The sequence below is a fragment of the Denticeps clupeoides genome, chromosome 13, assembly GCF_900700375.1.
Source record: "Denticeps clupeoides chromosome 13, fDenClu1.1, whole genome shotgun sequence".
Classification (NCBI taxonomy): Eukaryota; Metazoa; Chordata; class Actinopteri; order Clupeiformes; family Denticipitidae; genus Denticeps; species Denticeps clupeoides.
Window position 1 is genome coordinate 7,180,408 of NC_041719.1, and position 16,856 is coordinate 7,197,263.

Here is a 16,856-nt window from a genome sequence, read left to right on the forward strand (position 1 = left end):
AATGTGTGACATCACTACAAGCCAAAAAAAACAGACTGAAATGAATATTTGGCTTTGGCAAGATCAAATCAGAGGCTAAGGGTTTGTGTTTTGAATGATGTAAAAATGATTTCGTGGTCCTACACAACATTTAAAATGAGGGCAAATAGTAAAACCAGGCCACATGCATTAGTTTTACCAGAATTTAGGGACATTGTGTAAGGGCATTTGATAAATGCCATAAATGTAAATATTATTTACATTATTATTTGTGCTCTATAAAAAGTTATATATACACACACATTACTGAGCTAGACCCCCAGGAGAAATCTGTTCAAACAAAAAAAAACACTCAAAGACAGGCAGGCAAGTTATCAATAATGCTTTAATTTTTTCTTATGACTGTACCAAACAAAACTGAAGTACCAGTCTGAGACAAACACAATGTTAGCGCAAGCTGGAAATTGGATAAACAATGCATCTGTGGACTGAAATTCAATAAAAGTAACATTACCTAAATACATACTGTAAGGAATATTGAGTACACCCAGTAAGATCATGCTGGATTTCAAACAGTGCTCCCTCTCAATATTCAATTGCACTTAAAATGGAATTTACTTCCTCACAACCATCATTATATTTTAAAACGGGGAGTTTCATATAAAATTATATAGTTTATATTCTAACAAAAGTTGACTGGTGAGGCAAGGCAAATGAAATGTCAGGCAAATTAAGATTTGTGAAAGTTTCTAGATTCTTGATTTGTAATAAAATGCCATTGCCATCTCACATCATTTCAGATTTCTACAGTGGGAAATCTGGATTCAAGTCAAGGAACACAATTACTGTTTGTCAAACAAAACTTTAAAGTGACAGGACATATGGTCAATTTTTAAAATGAAGAAAAATAAATCAGATAATTTAAATATAAAAAATATATAATGTCCCTGATTCTGACTGCCTTTTGGAACTGTTTATTAAAAAAAAAAAAAAAAAAACAGTTCAGTTGCTTTTGCTCCATCAAGTAAGCACCAGAATCCACATCGTCAGTCATCACATCAGACAATAAATGGTGAGGAGGTGGAAAGATATTCAACTTACTTCCTAACCACCTGCATGCTGTTCAAAAAAAAAAAAAAGAAACATAGCAACAAAATCTTCAAGTTTAAAAAAGTGAAATTGGGACAAGAATATATTAAAACTGCCGAGAGAATACAGAAGTTAGTCAAGAGACAGATTTTCTTTCCTCCCCATCTACGAGATTACTTAGCAATTGTAAACATATGTATTCTAAATGCTTGGAAGATAACAAAACAAAACACACACACACACACACAAAAATCAAGCTAGCTTATTTACCATAGATTTTTCTTCTGGTTATAGGAAATAAAAAATTAACATAAGAACGTAGACAAGTTTAATGGCTTTACAAGTAAGCCAATATCAAACGGACCAAAACCGGCACCAGATCTCCAATGCCATCGTTGTTATGACACACTACAGAGGTCCATTTTCTAAGAAGCCTTTTTTCAAAACTATCAAATGATGTTATTATGCATCATGATCTCGAGACCAAGAGAAGTCTTAGTTTTAAAAAAATAAAATCCTTCCATATACATCATCTCATTAAGCATGTATCTTTGTAGTGCACCCTAATGCAACTACTCTCTCACACCCGCACACACTCATACAGACACACACACACACACACACACACATGCACGCAGGGCTCATTTGCTGTAGCTGAAAATTCAGAAAAATCCATTCTTGCTACTATAGCATTGGCATCTCAGGGGATCCATGCCAAATCGAAGCTGGGCTCCAGACCATTTCTAAGACACCTTATCTCACTGGTCAGGTCACACGCTGACTGCAGGACTGAAATATTGGTTGTGAAATATGGACAGCAGCGTGGATGTTCTCACATTAAAATACTCTTTTCAGATTGTCACAGTTTTCAATGATCTTCCTCTCTGAAACCTAACAGCCAATCAGCCGGGCACTGCTGAAAGCTATATACAGTAGTCCACAGTAGAGAAAGTGTCCTGATCTGCTACACGAAGAACGCAAACAAGCTGGATTATGTTCAAGCCATTGGTGACAGTGATCAAGCCAATGTTGTCCCATTCTCCAGGGTTACTGTAAACACAGCATTTTTAAAACGAGCACTACGGAAAAAAAAAAAAAAAAAGCAAAAGTTATAGTGTTCCTAAGCAACCCCACATCTCAAGCACTGACATACTAGCAGCCACAAATCCTTAAAAAAGCGCACAACTCGAAGGAAGAAACAAAAAAAAAAAAAGTTGTGTGCAAATCCTATATGGGCCCCTGTTTCTCCTCTATATGCAATGTACACACACACACACACACACACACACACACACACGTATATACTGTACACAATCTCGAAACAGTATCAACGATCTCACAGAGTGTCTTTTCCTACGCAACACCTCGTATATAAGACAGGCGTCGTGCTGTAAAGCCAGGCGTAAAAAATAAAGTCTTTCTTTTATTTCATACCTGATAATGTAAGAATGTGCACTGTTCTATAAAGACATTTCTGCTGCAATAACCCAGCTAAAACAGTGTACACCGTATGTACTGAATATGCCGACACGCTGCACAGAAGCCATATATATATAAATATATATATGAAAATACTGCATAAAAGGACTGAGCGACATATCCTGGCTGAGACAGGCTACTGTAACCATGGCAACCTCAAGCCAGCTTCCTCCCATCCTCAGCCGTTCAGTCAAAAATGCTACTATGTTTTGCATAAATGAAAACAATGGCAACTAGACAAGAGAGACGACCGAAACGTCAACTTGCTCCTTATACTCAGAACTCCTCGTATTTAGCTTCTGACTGGGGTTCTTCTCAAATCACCAGCTAGTGTCCTTGTTTCGTAAAAGGTCCGTGGGAAGTGAGGGACGAGTTTACTGACCTTATTGCAGTCACGGGTAAAGCACCTGACAACCACAAAATCTGACTGCTAGACAGTGAATACTTACTCTGAGCACAGAAAAAAAAAAAAAAAAAAACACACACACAACAATGGATCTCACATTGACAAAGAACATCATTTTTTAGCTGTTATCACTGTATTTTGTGTGCGTGAATACACAGAGACAGCAGCCAAAATATTAATGCAAATCATGCCTAGGCTTGCATAAAAAAATAAAATAAAATAAAAACAAGTGTGAAGAATGATGACGGGGGTGGTGGTGATGATGATGATGATGATGATGACTGTGGTGGTGGTCATGGACACAACAAGGTACGGTAAAAAAAGGCACTTCTCTCTCTTGGACCCCAAAAATAAAGAGGAAAAAAAACAAAAAAAACACTCTCATGGACACTCTGATACTCAGAAGCCGTAGAAAGCTTAAGCTTGAAGCACCTTCACAGAAGTTCCTGCACCTATCGCCATGGACACTTACAAAACCAGTGTCAGAAATGTTCTAGAAAAATATGTTGTTTTTTTAAAGCAGAGTACTGTGTCATTTCTTCTAAAACTATACTCCATTCTTGATTATGCTGCTTTCAACGGAATCACTTTTGCTACAGGCAATAAAAAAAATAAGACAAGGATAACAAACCCCTCTCTCAACCAAACAGAAAAATGGATCGACCTTTTGTATACGAGACTAGTAACAGTGGCTGAAATACAAGTCTAAGGTATTTTTCTTCAATGTCTCACATCAGAGCTGAAATATGTGCATATACTGTACATATATGCATATATAAATCACAAGAACACACACAATCTGGTGGAAGATCAACCAGATGCTCTTTCTTCTCTGGTGTGGGGTATATTTTATGTACAGCCCACAGCATGACCAGAGGAGTCTAGAGGGGGAAGGGAAGGGATACACGACAAAGTATACACCTCGCTCATCCAGAAAGATGTTCACTGGGGGTCAGGAGCATGAATCTGTCTAATAAGCTGCATGAATGATACTCATTCTGATATATATATAATTGTTTTTTTTTTGTTTTTTTTTTTTTTTTTAAAGAAAACTCGCTATAAAAGAGGAAGAGTCCTTGTCAATCGTAATGCCATCTATGTGACAGCTTGAGCATTAAGAACAGAAAACGTGGTTCCGTCTGCTGTAGAAGTTCTTGTTCAGTATGAGAGAAACTGCCACAGCATTTTAGCTCAGTTGCCCCCTGTACTTCATACATTGCCTAATGCTACACCTTAAAACCCCGCCTAATAGTGTAACAGGCATTTGAATTGATAATTGTCATGAAAATGCCACCTCTATGCCATTCGAGAAAAGAACGGTTTTATCAAGTGAAGTCAAGAAATAATGAAAAGCTTTCAGCAAATGGATGTTTCTTCACAGGTCGCATCCTGAAGCTGAAGCTTTAACAATCAAGAAAGGTATTTCGCTTTGCTACCTAAAGGGCTTCACAAAAACTGAAATTCCTTCGCAAATCAAAAGAACAGGGCTTCTCCACCCCTGGGATTCAGACCGCTGGACACCTTCGGGGGAGCCTGGACCTGAGCTCACGGGTCATCTGGCAAAATGTGCTGAAGGAAATAATCTGGCACAGTTCTCCAGGACCGGGGTGAACTGGGAATAGTGAGATCCTGCGGGCCGCAGTCCTGGTCCACAGCTCCCCAGCGCCTGTATTTTACAAAGTGATGGGTCCGTCCCTGTCACGCGGCCTCTTGGGTGTGTGTTTGTTCGTGCTGTGCGGAGTTCATCTGGGCTGCTGGGCAAGCGCCGGATAGGCCAGGGTTACATTCAGCGAGTCGTTGTGCTGCACCAGGGAAGTGTGCTTGTAGTGGAGCACCAGGTCCTTCAGGGAGCTGTACAGGTTGTAGGGCTCTGCGAACCCGTAGCCCGATGCAGTCTTGTAGATGACGCAGTGTTTTACGTCCCCATCCACACTTAAGAAGGAAAGAGAGTGAAAAAACAGTGTTAGAGAAAATGCTTATTAGCTGCAGAAAATCATTTTTAAGATGCATCATGCGGAAATCGGAAACAATTTCGAAACAATTTAAAACAAGCTATTAAAGTGAGGTCTCTGATGAGACCATTATAAAATATAACATAATTAAACATTTTGTATGCATCAAAACTGCTCACAGTAAATCACGAAAGGTGCTTAAACAGCCCTGCTGAAGCTTGTTGGGGTGATTTTTGTGTCTTTTCTTTTTTTTGGTGTAGTATATGTATGTGTATGTATGTGTGTGTGTGTGTGTGTGTGTGTATATACACACACACACACACCTTTTTGTTCGGTTTTGTTTGTTTGTTTGTTTATTTATTTATTTTTTAGGGGGGCGGGGAGAGAGTATTATTGGGGAATAGACTGGGGATTGTTTGACCTGTTTACTTTTGTAACTTTTGGAGAATATTGTTATAACAGGGTGGTAGTAGCCTAGTGGGTAACACACTCGCCTATGAACAAGAACACCCAGGTTTAAATCCCACTTACTACCGTTGTGTCCCTGAGCAAGACACTTCACCCTGAGTTGCTCCAGGGGGGGGACTGTCCCTGTAACTACTGATTGTAAGTCGCTTTGGATAAGGGCGTCTGATAAATGCCATAAATGTAAATGTTATTGCTCATGCTTTAATTCCAATAAACAAAGTTGCAATAAACAAAAAATCCTGCTGAATCAGCATGGTGTGTATGGCATGTTTTAAACTGCGATTCTCCAGGTTGTCAGATGAATTACAAATAATTTTATATTCTAAATAATAACAAATAATAATTGCACATTTTCTTCAAATAGGATTACGTGCATGCTAATTTTAATAGCCACACTGATGAATATTCGTTAATATGCATGTCAACTGGTGCCATGGTAACACGATAATCATTGATAATCACTTCACCTCTCTATGTTGCTAATCTTACGTGAACATAATGTGTGTAAGTAGATACAGTACACTGCACTATTTAATGAAACAACAAATATTTAACGTTCAACATTCAAACGGTTAAAACTTCCACTCACACTACAGAGCAGGCATAGGAGCCTTTCTGCGTCTGGCTGTCTCTGATGAGGAAGGTCCCGTTTAAGCGGCCTTGTAGCAGCTCCTCGGCCTGGACACGTTTGATGTCTCCCACATACCACGAATGCTCATCGCGATGTGGTACGTCCTTTTCCTCCTCCTCCATCAGAGACGACAAACTAAACAATAGGCACACAACTGCTCAGCATCTCTCATTCAACTATGACTGAAGTTTTACTCAATGTTTCAGGTTCACACAAAATGAGCTGATTGAGCATTTCAAACGTATTATGCAGAAGAACAAGTCTCCAGTTACATAACTGCCCATACGCTTGGACTGAATGCTAAGCTAAATGCCAACCCTTCACAATAATACCAGGTGAGTCAAGTGGATGTGTATCTGAATCAGAACAATACTCACTCCTCAAGGTCGTTTTTTATTCCCAGCCATTCATTAAGTTTCTTTTGTTTGGTGCCCCTCTGTGTAAGCCATCTGAAATGGAACAGACATGTCATGGTCACCCTGTGCATGTATCCACCCAGAGTAATAATTAGTCCTAAAATGAAACTTTTTCCAAAAGTGAAATCAATATTTTTTTTTAAATCACTTACACTAGGTACTGCTCCCTGATCTTCCTGAGCTGCATGAGGTCTGGCTTCAGGCTGTTCATCTTCTTGTCGATCTCTCGGTTCTCGGAGGTCTGCTGTTTCAGCTCTTGCTCCAGCTTTCTCTTGCTGTCGTGGATCTCAGCCACGCGGGACTTCAGCTTGTCAGAATTGCTTTGGATTCTAGCAGGATTGCAGTATAGACAAACGTTAACTTTGGAATAAAGGAACACTGAGAAGCGGTCAAGAAGTCCCGTAGTCCAAGCAGTACCTCTGGATCTCTTTGTCATTGCCTTCTCTGAGGAACTTCTCCAGGTGCTCTTTTCCATAGCGCTCCTGTGTTTCAAACTGCTCCTCGAAGATCTTGATGGTCTCACTAAAAGCCTCTATGGCCGTGCGTTTCATCTGCAGCTCCTGGGGAAAGGGAGAGGCGTACATCTACACCAAAGGCTTTGGAGAACACTGGTCTCGCTTGTAAGAGAAACTGATTCGGTCAGAGTGCATCAAGTGGCTAGGCCCTGTACCTGCGAGGTTCGAGTGTACTCCTCATACAGGATGTCATACTCCCGACTCTTGTCCTGGAACTGCTCGTGGTAAACCTTCATCTGCTCTCCAACTGCTTCTATACTGTCCTCCTTCACCACCAGGTCCTGAGGGAGAGACAAACCCTGCTGTTTACAGAGTGTACTGCATCTTGGAATACTGGATCAAGTAATCGCAATTTTTTTTTGTTATTATATAACGTGAAGTGGTTCAATTGGCCAATTATGGGTGGAGTTAGTAACCGAGATAAAGGAGACTCTGATGGGGAAGGAGACCACTGTAACTTTTTATCAAGCCATCCAATGAGAGTAGCAGGGTACCCACTATCAGGATATGGATTCGCTGTTGGGGATGGTGCAAGAGGTAATTATTCTAATGTTCTAATAGCTTTTTGGCTGTTTATGCAACATGTTCAGAATATGTGAAACAGCTGTGGTTTGGAGTCGGAGCTGAACAAGTCTCTGTTTCAAGGGTAAAGACCCCTGTTGACCTTAAGACTTCTGTGTCAGCTGAACTTAAGCTATATAACAGGCAGCCACCCTCCCCCATACCTGCTGCTGTCTGGAGATCGGATAGAGTAGCCGGGTGTCCAGATTGGCATTGTACTGTGCCAGGGACTCGTGGTGGTAGTGCTGGATGAGCTCCACCACAGACACAAAGGTCAGCGGTTCCGAGAAGCCGTATTTCCCTCCACGGTGGAAGATCTTAATGAGCTTGTTGTTACCTCCTTTCCTGTGATGGTCAAAGATAACGAGGTTAAAACTCTGACTTGTCCAATGCTATAACTCACCGCTGTTATTACTGCCAGTTCAATACAAGGTCAAATATCTTGCATAGCATGTCCCGGAATATATATTTGGATCAGCAGTATTATTAGTCATGACTGAAAGAATGGCTTTGAGACCATGCATGCTGTTTCTAGATGTTCAGAGATGTTTGCAGAAGTAATAAAATGCGATAAGGCACTGGACTCCCATTGTGTTTGCAATAAACCCAGCTGGAGCCTTCACTCTAACAAGCATCAACGTCTGCTCACCTGAGTGTTAGTGTGTACTCTCCCTGCACTTTACTGGAAGCATCTCGGACCAGGAAGGTGCCGTCTGGCATGTCTCGCATTTTCTCGTTCACCTCCTCTCTGGAACACATAAAGCAGAGGGTTAGTTCTATGCCAAACTGTTTAAAATGTAAAGTCCTTTAAGGTCCTCTTCTAAATAAACCATGTACACTTGCAGGTGTTACTATTTTACGACATACAACATAATACATTTTATGTATATTAACTGATCTATTGTTTATAACAATATAACTATTGTTGTTTATATTGAAACCTCTGGTGTAGGGCCCTATGATTTCCAACAAATAAAATGGAATCTGTTGTAAAACGTGGCATAGTGTATAATTCGAGTTTCTGGCTGCTGCAACCCACTACACGTGTTTTACGGTTGAAGCATGCCTTCAGCTAAGGCTCGAATCTGTACTACTTGCCCATTCGGTTCTGTGCAAACTCTGTGCAGTTCAGCCAACTCTTGGTCATGCAAACATAATTTTATTATCATGGTTCCAGTTCATCATGCACGTGGGGCAGTGATGGCCTAAAGGTTAAGCTGAAGGCATGCCTCGTAATCAGAAGGTTGCTGGTTCGATTCCCGATCCGACAAGGTGCCACTGAGCAAAGCACCGTCCCCACACACTGCTCCCCGGGCGCCTGTCATGGCTGCCTAATGCTCACTCTAGGTGATGGGTTAAATGCAGAGGACAAATTTCACTGTGTGCACCGTGTGCTGTGCTGCTGTGTATCACAAGTGAAAAATCCATTCACTTTATTATTATTATTTATTAACTTTTTTTGTATTCTAGGTCTCCGTAGAAAAAATACAATTGTATTGTTTCTTTGTGTATATTTGTATATATTTCTTGCTCTATTTACTACATTCATGTCTGCACTGCACTAATCTCATTGTACATGCGTATAGTGAGAATAAAAGGCATTCTATTCAAATTTTTCAAATGAAAGAATGTGTAATGTTGTGAGATAGTTATTTGCATCAAATGAACATATTATTTACATGTAAATGGTTTACAGTAAACAAACAGTAAATGCCCAAGCACTTTGTTGAAGAGTGATTAAATGTGATTTGCCATATTGCGTTTGTTCTTTTTTTTCCCATCCACTCCAAATAATCACAGTTTTTAGGTGAATAAATCAGTTTATAATGGAAAACATGGAATTCAGAAGAATTAAAACTGAATTAAAAACAGAATTTAGGAAAAAATAAATCAAATTTCATAAGACCCTATAAGTACATCTGGTTGCAAAATGAAATTTCCAGTGTCACCCACCTGGAAATGTCTCCCCAGTACCACTCAGCCTCTGCCAACCTGGTGTCACTCTCTGTGAAGGGGGACAGCATACTCTTGGCTGCTTTGGAGGGCTTTGGTGGCAGAGCTGACAGATAGAAGACAAGAGGAGGGTTCGATTAATATGGCTAATTTAGCATTTAAAAGGCCTTAATGTGAAGCAAACGTTTCGTTATGAATGTGTCATATATGAGGTATTTTTAGATATTATACCTTTTTTAATATAATACAAAATGATTTGCTTGCTGATTTTCATGTAATAATATTCAGACAGTGACTTTTTCGTAATTTTCTTCAAAATGGCAATAGCTGGAGGTTACCTGGAGGTGTCTGTTCCTGCTCCCAACTTTTCTCCAGTAACAGCCTCTCAAGCACCTGAACAGAAACCTGCTGGTCCTCCTCTAACCTGTTACACACACACACACACGCACACGCACACATGCAAACACGTGTGCAAACATGCACAAGAACACACATCAGTCAACCAAGCCCGTCAGATGACGCATGTTGAATTCTCCTAGAAATCCTAAAAGTGCCGTCAGGCGTGGAGCGTTTGCACGAGCCCAACCAATGGCAGGCTCCCCCCAGATTACTTTAGTTCTTTCAGCATACCAACACTGTCACCGCTTCTACACCCATATGTTATTGATATGTGGGCTGCCTGTGGCACGCAGCTACATAACAGAATTCCACTCATGACAGGCATCCCTCGCTAAGACACATGCAGCGAGTTATGTCGGAGATCGGCACTCAAGTCAATGTATTTTTCTTTGTGCAGTATATTCAATTTTTTGGAGATGATATCACATAAAATTATCTTTATTAAAATAAAGATTTACGGCCCATATTGTTTAAAAGCCCAGAGGCAGGTAGAACGGGTCTCGACATTTATATGTGCATGCATTTCATATGAACTTCCATCACACACTGATCTGAATACAGCTGGGGGAAAGCAGTGGGACTCACCCTGTGGAGGGTGCTGGTAGAAGTAAGGGTCCGAAAATGAGGCTCAGGGTGTAAGGATCCAGCCCGTTCCGCTCGGAGCTCTCACACACGCGCCAAAGGTGCCGGAGCAGGTACTGCAGTGTCAGAAGGTTCTGCAGCGGAATGCTGGAGGACTCCACCAGCTTCAACAGACACGTGCTTGCCTCCGATGAAGCTGCAGTGGATAACAATCACCGTGCATCACCAAAACAATCACCTTTATCCCAATCACTTATTCAGCTAAAATAGCATTTTCATGCTATTCCAATAGAGAATCCATTTGTTTTGTTAATAATACCACTTTGTTCTTATTGTAGAGGTTGCACAACAGTGTTTTAACTATCCAAATGACATGTTCATATTGTTGGCCAATAAGCTGGTGCTTATATGCTTGTGGTACATTCAATGCACATATAGTATATTGCCAAAGGATTAACCAAATTAACCACATAAAAAAACATTCATCAAAACATCCTTCAGGTCCAATTCAAATCACTGCACAAAAAGGTGTACACCATGTTCAACAAATCTAATGTGCTCTCTTGGGAAAAAGTGACTCAGCTAATCACATACCAATCTGATCTACAGCATTCCAGTATTAGACTTGGATGCCGGTATCCATCAGCATTAGTTGGTAACAATCTGCTTACCTGCTCCTCCTGTGGCCAGGGCTGCCTTGAGCTGCAGAAAGACAGAGAGGGGGATGATGGGTGACGGCAGGTCCTGCAGGTAACCCATCAGGCCTTCGGAAAGGGCCTGGATGTTGGTGTGGCTCACGTCCGTCTCGGAGAGCTCTGGAGGGAAGGAAGGGGAGGTGAATGCTGCTCAGCGTATGAAGAACGCACAAGTACACAAATGCCCGTGCGTCTGGTGCTGCAGCTGCGTATGGCTCATCTGAAGCGTGCATGGCAAAAAGCAGCACTTAATGTTCTGTCGGAGTTGCGCGCGCGTGTGTGTGTGTGTGTGTGTGTGGAGGGACACGCACTGCCCAGACAAGCCCTGTGACAGGTGAAACTGCTTAAAGAGTAGTCAGATGACTTCTCAAAATAACGGCCATTTACGTACCTCCCCCAGCCTCCCCAGTATGGCTGCCCGCCCAGGCGCTTCCCCCAATGACCGAGGACCGTCTGTGATTTACTCCGATGGACGGCTGTCTGACCCACAGGCTGCCGGGGTCTTCCCCCGGAGCATCGGACATGGCTAGAGTGTCACTGAGTTTGTGTACGTGTGCATTTTGTGTGTGTCTGTCAGGACGTGTTGACGGCAATTAATCTGCGTTGGTCTGTCCGCACACGTCGCGACAAGCTGAGGCCGGAGGCTGGTGTTGGCATGCCGTTCTTGAGCCCAGCAGTGAGCCCCCACTATTTCTGGGGATTTGTGAACAATTCCTGGCCTGTTCACATGCAAGTCGATAAGGCTGGCGAGGAATAGAGCTTCAGGAGGCTCTGACTGTTTGTTCAGCTTGCAAGAAAACTCTAACGTAGCCGACTCGGTGCATGTTTATGATACGTGATTGGGTATGAAGCCTAGGCTGTAATTAGACATGGATGTTCCGCTACTGACGCTTAGGGTAATTTAACTTACTTGCCATCTATCTCTAAGGTGTACTAAACTAGGGATAATTTGGACCATTTCATTGTCAGCGAAATGAAGAAAATCTCCAGTGGCTCTGAGACACCACTAGTATAATGGAATTCACAATGGCTAATTCACTACGGCTGGGCAGAGAACAGTAATAGCTATTTTGGCATGGATGCAATGCTAAGAATAAACCTGATGAAAGACTGAGACCTGAGACACAGGCTTGGCTTCACAGGCAAAGAGTATCTGGAAAATGGTGTCTGAGTGAAAACACAAAATGTCAAAATGCTGCTTAGGAAAATGTGTTCAAGAAACAATTTTTTTTTATAAAATATGGACGAAGAATGTGATTTCTTTTATCATTGCAGATAGGAGAAAGTTATATCTTTGTACAGAGGTGATCCAGGTGGAGATCCCAGCTTTTAGGTGAAATACCCTATCTGAAGCAATTAAATGTCAAATACATTAAATTATTCAACACATGATCTTAACAAATATATCTGTTCATGCAAAGCCGCAATCTTTGGAAATATTTAATACATTCATAAATTCATTTATTTTAATGCAGTGGAAAACGTGAGCTGACCAGCTCCACAAGCATCAGCTAAATGTAATAAAAAAGAAGTATAGGGTTGCGGTGCCACCAACTTCATCACGAGTTTATACAGCAGATATTATAAGTTGGGTGTTTTAATAAAAGTTAAAAGACAATTTATGATGTCTTATTGGAATGCTGTAAGATGTATTGACAAGAACTGAAGTAAGGATGAAACAATCTTGAGAAAACACTGAGGTTTTGGGGGCTTAAAACATTGCAGGAACGTTCTAAGGAAACAGTGGAACTCACCAGGTCTTAAGCTTGGTCTCTGACCCCCAGCAGACGTGGAGTCTGATGTCCTGTACAGTGTCTCACAGTCCAAACCTGCCACACAAAAGAGGGTCACTCTCACTCTTTATTATAAGCCTCTCCTGGCAGGTCTCCATTAGTGGGTCAACCGCACCCCATACAGTAAGCATGGACACAGCAGACAGCGCACCAGGGGATATAAATACACACGCCCGAAAGACGTGGGGCCCACAGAGTTGTGACTCTTAACCCCAAACCTGGATGCACCAGCCCCAAGCACCCTTTTAGGAGCGCTGGCTCTAGTGGGTACGTCTAGACAGGCTGAGAGCAGCACTGTCTGGTATTCACCAGCACCGGAATATGTAAACACTACCTTTCATGTTACAGTGTCTGGTTCAGTGAGACGGAGGGGAGCGGGTGAGTCGGGGATATTGAAACGAACGTGCCTTGTAACCTCTCAATCCAGGGCTACGGGCTTGTACAGCATAGCTGAGCTGATGTGCAAAACAGATGGCAGCATGCTGCTGCATAGGTGCTTTGGTTGCATTGATCTTAAACAGTTGCCAACTTGTGTCCTAGCTGAAGAACTAATGGGGCTTTGTGACTATTAATGGCAACGCATGAGCCACAGGCAAAAAAAAGAGCCCAGAAAAGATGTCATTATCCTTGCTGTGGACGATTTCCTGCAAGGTAATATGAAAAAACCTTCTCAAAACCTGCTAATCATACACTGACATCATGGGCAAGCACTGAAGCAAACTTTTTACGTCTATTTACTGTACCTCTCTTCTCGATAGCCTCGACCAGCTTCACCAGGATGGGCAGAGCGCCCTCAAACGTGGAGTACTCCAGCAAGTCCACCATAGCGGCACCATCTGTAAAACACATTTATAATGTACAATTACGTATCAGTATCAAATATGAATCCAGTCATACACCACAAGCACAGAAGATTGCATAATGGTCCCTAACTGTTTTATCCTAATCCAGATCAACATGTTTATTGTTAATCTGACCCACACACCCAAATCAAATTAAATTGGGAACTAGTAAGCACAACCACTCTTTACAGAGCAGTTCACAAACGTCCAAACAGAGGAACCAATCTTCCTTCTGTCAGACCCTCTAATGATGCTCTAGCTACGTTGACAAAAGGCCTCTGAATTTCCCCCCCGCTCTTTTTTACTCAATCCCTTTATCCTCCCTTTCTGTCTCTCTCTTCCCCTCCTCCATTCCACTCCATGGATGGTTGGGCCGCAGCCCTTTGCGTGTGGAAGGTTTTGCAAGCGCCTCAGTGAAGCACAATAAAGGATTTAATAAAAAAGCCTGATCGGGCAGAAACCCTGGTGGCACCGTGCCAAGGCCTCGTTTTTAGGTCCAACCACAGAAAGCCCCGGAGCCTGGCACCCCGTTCCTCCTGGCGGTGCAGAGCTAAACCACGTCTGATTATTAATTTTGGAGTTCAGGCAAAGGCCCGTGTCAGCGCATTCCAGCCCACCACTGCACATTAAACATGGAAACTTTGCTCGAAACTTCACCTTCTCACAACGTTTCCTCATGTTTTCCTTTTCCAAGCCTTCCCAAAGTTGCACTGTTCCCCTCCGGGTAAAGGTAATTGGTTAAGACCGTCTCTAGAGAAGTGTGAAGGATTCAAGACCTTGCAATAGATCTTCTAAATCGTTCTAACTCTTTGCTGTTTAAGAGGCAAAACACTCTCTCTCTCTCTCCTCTCTCTCTCTCGCTCTCTCTGCTCTCTCTCTCTCTCTCTCTCTCTCTCTCTCTCTCTCTCGCTCTCTCTCTCTCTCTCTCTCTCTCTCTCTCTCTCTCTCTATATATATATATATATATATATATATATATATATATATATATACACACACACACACACACACACACACACACACACACAAAATATGTGAAAAGTGAACCAAATAGACACTGCAAATTACAAGAAAGGTCCTCTAGCATCATTAGTGTTGATAACTTCTGAACAGAAAAAATCTAAATAAACCACAAGATTTGAATTTGAAGATTTCCCTTTTCCAGGATTGGCTTTATTGAACTTTGAATCCCCGAAACTTTTAAAATTCATAAAAGCCATAAACATCTATCGAATTTTTGTGTTTTTGTAATAGTAATTTTTGTAGAACATTCACTAGATTATCAAAATTATTGAGTATTCTGACTATTAATCACTAGGGCTGCAACTAACGATTATTTTAATAATCGATTAATCTGCCAATTTTTTTTTATTAATCGTAGAATCGGATAAAAAAAACAAAACACAAAAAAAAAACAAGAAAAGCGTTCTATTCCAACCCTTTATTCAAAAACAGAACCAAAATCTTTAGAAAGTTCACAAACATGTTGCTCCTTGAGCTGTTATAATAATAAAATAAAATAAAAATGGACTAACACAAAAAACATACACATGTATGCTTTACATCTGCCAAATACACTTATTTTTTTAAAATAAAGTGCCACCTGAGCTGCCAGAACGATAAATAATTTATAAAAAAATAAAGAACAATACAAATTTAACAGGATTTGTTTGAATGTCAGAACTTGTTCTCTACACTACACTGCAGATTCACAGACTCGCAGACGCACACACTCACAAACTCTTACACTGAGACACACACACTGCAAAAAATGCTTTTCTACCTTAGTAGTTTTGTCCTGATTTCAGTCCAAATCTCAAATCTCAGCATAAGAAATAAAGTCTTGTTTTCTGATAAAACATCTCAAAATTAAGTGATTGTTTATTTAAAACAAGCAAAATTATCTGCCAATGGGGTAAGAAACTAATCTTAATGAGATATAATCTCAAACAAAAGTTTTAAGCATCACTTAATTTTCTCATGCCATTTTTCTTGTCTAGTAATCTTGATTTAAGATTTTTTAGATATTTGGACTGGAATCGAGACAAAATTACTAGGTAAGAAAAGCTTTTTTTGCAGTGTAGCTATACAGATTGAAAAATGAATGGTCCAAAAAAGGCTAGTGAATAAAAACACGTCTTTAGTCTTTTAATGCAAAGTAACTATAGCACCCCTGCTTTACCACTGTTATTAACGAGCTAACGCTAACTTGTCATGCCTGTCAAGCTGGATGACGGGTAAACATTTACATTTACAGCATTTATCAGACGCCCTTATCCAGTGCGACTTACAATCAGTAGTTACAGGGACAGTCCCCCTGGAGCAACTTAGGGTTAAGTGTCTTGCTCAGGGACACAACAGGCGAGTCGTCCACGCGGAGACGCAGAGAACAGTCCGAACGCTGTTTCATCCCCCCTCCACACCTGTAGGTGGCGCTTTACGTCCCCGTCTAGTTCTCCTGTTTGCCCGTGCCGTGCCATGTCGCTATTGCATATTTTCGCGCAGATTTCTCTGCCACCGCCATGTATCTTTCCTCTACCTCCGCTTGTTTTTTTTATTTTTATTTTTGCTCCGCGCTGTCTATGAGGCGCCAAACTCTGCTAGCATCTGTGCGCGAGAGACCGAGTGTGTTCACTCCGCTCCGCGCTCAAATAAAGTTTTTTTTTTAATAATCAAACGTTTCCGCTTCGCGCGACATAACGAATCGATTAGGAAATTCGTTGCCAACTCTTTTAGTAATCGATTTTTATCGATTCAATCGATTCGTTGTTGCAGCCCTATTAATCACACAAATTCCCCAATATATTTTTTACCCTTATTTATTTTTAAATGTTCCTTCATGCGATAACTAACAACAAATAAAACATTGACGCATTCATTTCACAAATAAGAAATAATGACTCAAATAATAATAACTTCTTTATCAATGTAATTTTTACCCAAATCAAAACTTAAAACCAAGGATAAAAGAAGCACCATTAAAATGTTTAATCTAAGTAAATAATATATATCTAAGTATTTAATATTGACCAAAATGTTTCCTCTATCCTGGCACAGCAAAAAGTGATTTTAAATAAAAGAATGAATGTGTTGTGT

At 41.0% G+C, this 16,856-nt stretch overlaps 1 protein-coding gene across 4 annotated transcripts in view; it reads right to left on the reverse strand.

The window, feature by feature from the left end:
* Positions 1–346: 346 nt before the first annotated feature.
* Positions 347–16,856, reverse strand: part of LOC114801966 (phosphatidylinositol 3-kinase regulatory subunit gamma-like) — a 28,842-nt gene continuing 12,332 nt past the window's right edge. For 3 of the 4 annotated variants that reach the window (XM_029000492.1, XM_029000490.1, XM_029000491.1), the window contains 14 exons: positions 13,662–13,754; positions 12,880–12,954; positions 11,102–11,245; positions 10,434–10,626; positions 9,788–9,873; positions 9,450–9,555; positions 8,146–8,244; positions 7,661–7,841; positions 7,091–7,216; positions 6,838–6,980; positions 6,573–6,749; positions 6,382–6,453; positions 5,963–6,139; positions 4,696–4,885 (listed from right to left, as the gene is read on the reverse strand). In XM_029000492.1, the coding sequence (XP_028856325.1) occupies positions 4,696–4,885; positions 5,963–6,139; positions 6,382–6,453; positions 6,573–6,749; positions 6,838–6,980; positions 7,091–7,216; positions 7,661–7,841; positions 8,146–8,244; positions 9,450–9,555; positions 9,788–9,873; positions 10,434–10,626; positions 11,102–11,245; positions 12,880–12,954; positions 13,662–13,754 (1,862 nt within the window). Of the gene's footprint in view, positions 4,886–5,962; positions 6,140–6,381; positions 6,454–6,572; positions 6,750–6,837; positions 6,981–7,090; positions 7,217–7,660; positions 7,842–8,145; positions 8,245–9,449; positions 9,556–9,787; positions 9,874–10,433; positions 10,627–11,101; positions 11,246–12,879; positions 12,955–13,661; positions 13,755–16,856 lie in introns of all 4 variants that reach the window. The other variant, XM_029000493.1, reaches the window with a different exon arrangement.